Source organism: Arachis hypogaea, chromosome 10 (genome assembly GCF_003086295.3).
Source record: "Arachis hypogaea cultivar Tifrunner chromosome 10, arahy.Tifrunner.gnm2.J5K5, whole genome shotgun sequence".
NCBI lineage: Eukaryota > Viridiplantae > Streptophyta > Magnoliopsida > Fabales > Fabaceae > Arachis > Arachis hypogaea.
In genome coordinates, this window is record NC_092045.1 from 89,759,174 (window position 1) to 89,760,887 (window position 1,714).

The 1,714-nt window shown below is 44.5% G+C and overlaps 1 protein-coding gene across 1 annotated transcript; it reads left to right on the forward strand.

The window, feature by feature from the left end:
• The first annotated feature begins 418 nt into the window (after window positions 1-418).
• On the forward strand, window positions 419-796 carry LOC114924544 (uncharacterized). The gene has a single exon (XM_029289403.1). The coding sequence runs from the start codon at window positions 419-421 to the stop codon at window positions 794-796; it is 378 nt and encodes a 125-aa protein (XP_029145236.1).
• The last annotated feature ends 918 nt before the right edge of the window (window positions 797-1,714 follow it).

Genomic DNA, 1,714 nt, shown 5'->3' on the forward strand with positions numbered 1-1,714 from the left:
TCACTCGGGATGGTGTGGGACTGATATCCGACGGTCACGAATCCATAAATGCAGCTGTGGAAAGGAGTAACGGGGCTTGGTCACCTCCTAGAGCTTTTCATATGTTTTGCATCAGGCATATAGAGTCGAATTTTCTGAGAAAATTCAAGGTGCTGTACTTGCAGAAACTAGTCGTCAACATAGGTAATGCTCAGTAAAGCTAATTAATTTAGTAACAAAGTTCCCTTCAATAAGTGTGTTGACCTCTTTTGTTTCATATATTTCTTTTTATCCTGCAGGATATTCGAGGACGGTACGGGAGTACGAGGTGCGTTACCAGTGTTTACGAGAATGGGGCGAGACCTTCACTGACTGGTTAAACCGAATCCCCCGAGAATAGCACGCGTTGGCTTTTGATGGTGGATATCGATGGGGTCATATGACGACGAATCTAGTGGAATGCATCAATTCAGTATTGAAGAGTGCACGCAATCTCCCCGTGACTGCCCTTGTGAAGGCAACATTCTACAGGCTTAACGAGTTGTTTACTCAAAAAAGAGCGGAGGCGGAAGCTCGGATTAATGCTGGCCATGTGTTTTCTGATGTCGTGACCTGGAAGTTGCATGCAAACCAACTTGCATCAGGAAACATTCAGGTTAGTTGCTTTGACCAGCAGAATGAGGTCTTTGAGGTGCGTGAGATGCCAAGTGGACTGGAGTTTACAGTGGACCTACGTGGCCTTCGATGTGACTGTGGTGAGTTCCAGGTGGACCGGATCCCCTGTCGACATGTCTTTGCATGTTGTGCCAACCAGTGACTGGATTGGCAAGTGTATGTTCATGATGTGTATAAGATGGACCAAGTTTGGCGGGTGTCCGAGCAAGGTTTAGGCCACTAGGTAACCACTACATGGCCTGCTTACAACGGACCTCGGTTCATCCCGAATCCGTTCCTGAGACGCGTCATGAAAGGTCACCCCAAAATGACGCGCTTCTTGAATGAGATGGACACGCGAATGTTAGTCAGCCTAGGCCCCAACTACTTTCTCATTTCCCACTTTACATCCTTCACGAAGTTCTTGCATTTTTTTACGGCCTTTTTGAACACATATGGAGTGTAGTGATTAGCGCTACGACGTGGTGGATTAATCCTCAGATTGTAACCTTTGCCTTTGTCATCCGGAGTGTGTGCCTGACCTGTATACAAAATAATAAAAACAATTAAATATTGTGACATTAGGTAGTCAAACCAACATGCATACAACATATCATTTAGTAAAACCACACAGAAATACCATTTATGAACACAAAATGAGTACCTAATCGAACATGTAAAGCAAAATACAAAACATAATACCATCATTACGGGATTCCTCATCCTCATCGAACTCCTCTATTTCATCCTCCTCATCATCGTCCTCGTCATCTGGGTCATCTACTAGATACGCATTGGTCTCTTGCTCGAGTGTGTTAGCATCTTCTTGAAGAGGTCACATGGAAACACGATTAGGATTTTGACTATTAAGAACTCCGCGTCCACCTTCACTTCTACTAGAGTCAATAGATACGAACCCTCCAAAAGCAACCGATGAGGTATGGCACGGGAGCCTCGCATCCAATGAATACCTACCTGCCAGGAACTCAAGATGATTGCCATATTGTGATTGTCTTGCATCTACAGCCATGAACCCAAACAATTAGCTAAAAGAACCTCCTTCTCCTTGTTCAAATTGTGA

Bases quoted from the DNA above. Each gene is read 5' to 3' on its own strand.
- LOC114924544 (XM_029289403.1), top strand. From the start codon at position 419: ATGACGACGAATCTAGTGGAATGCATCAATTCAGTATTGAAGAGTGCA.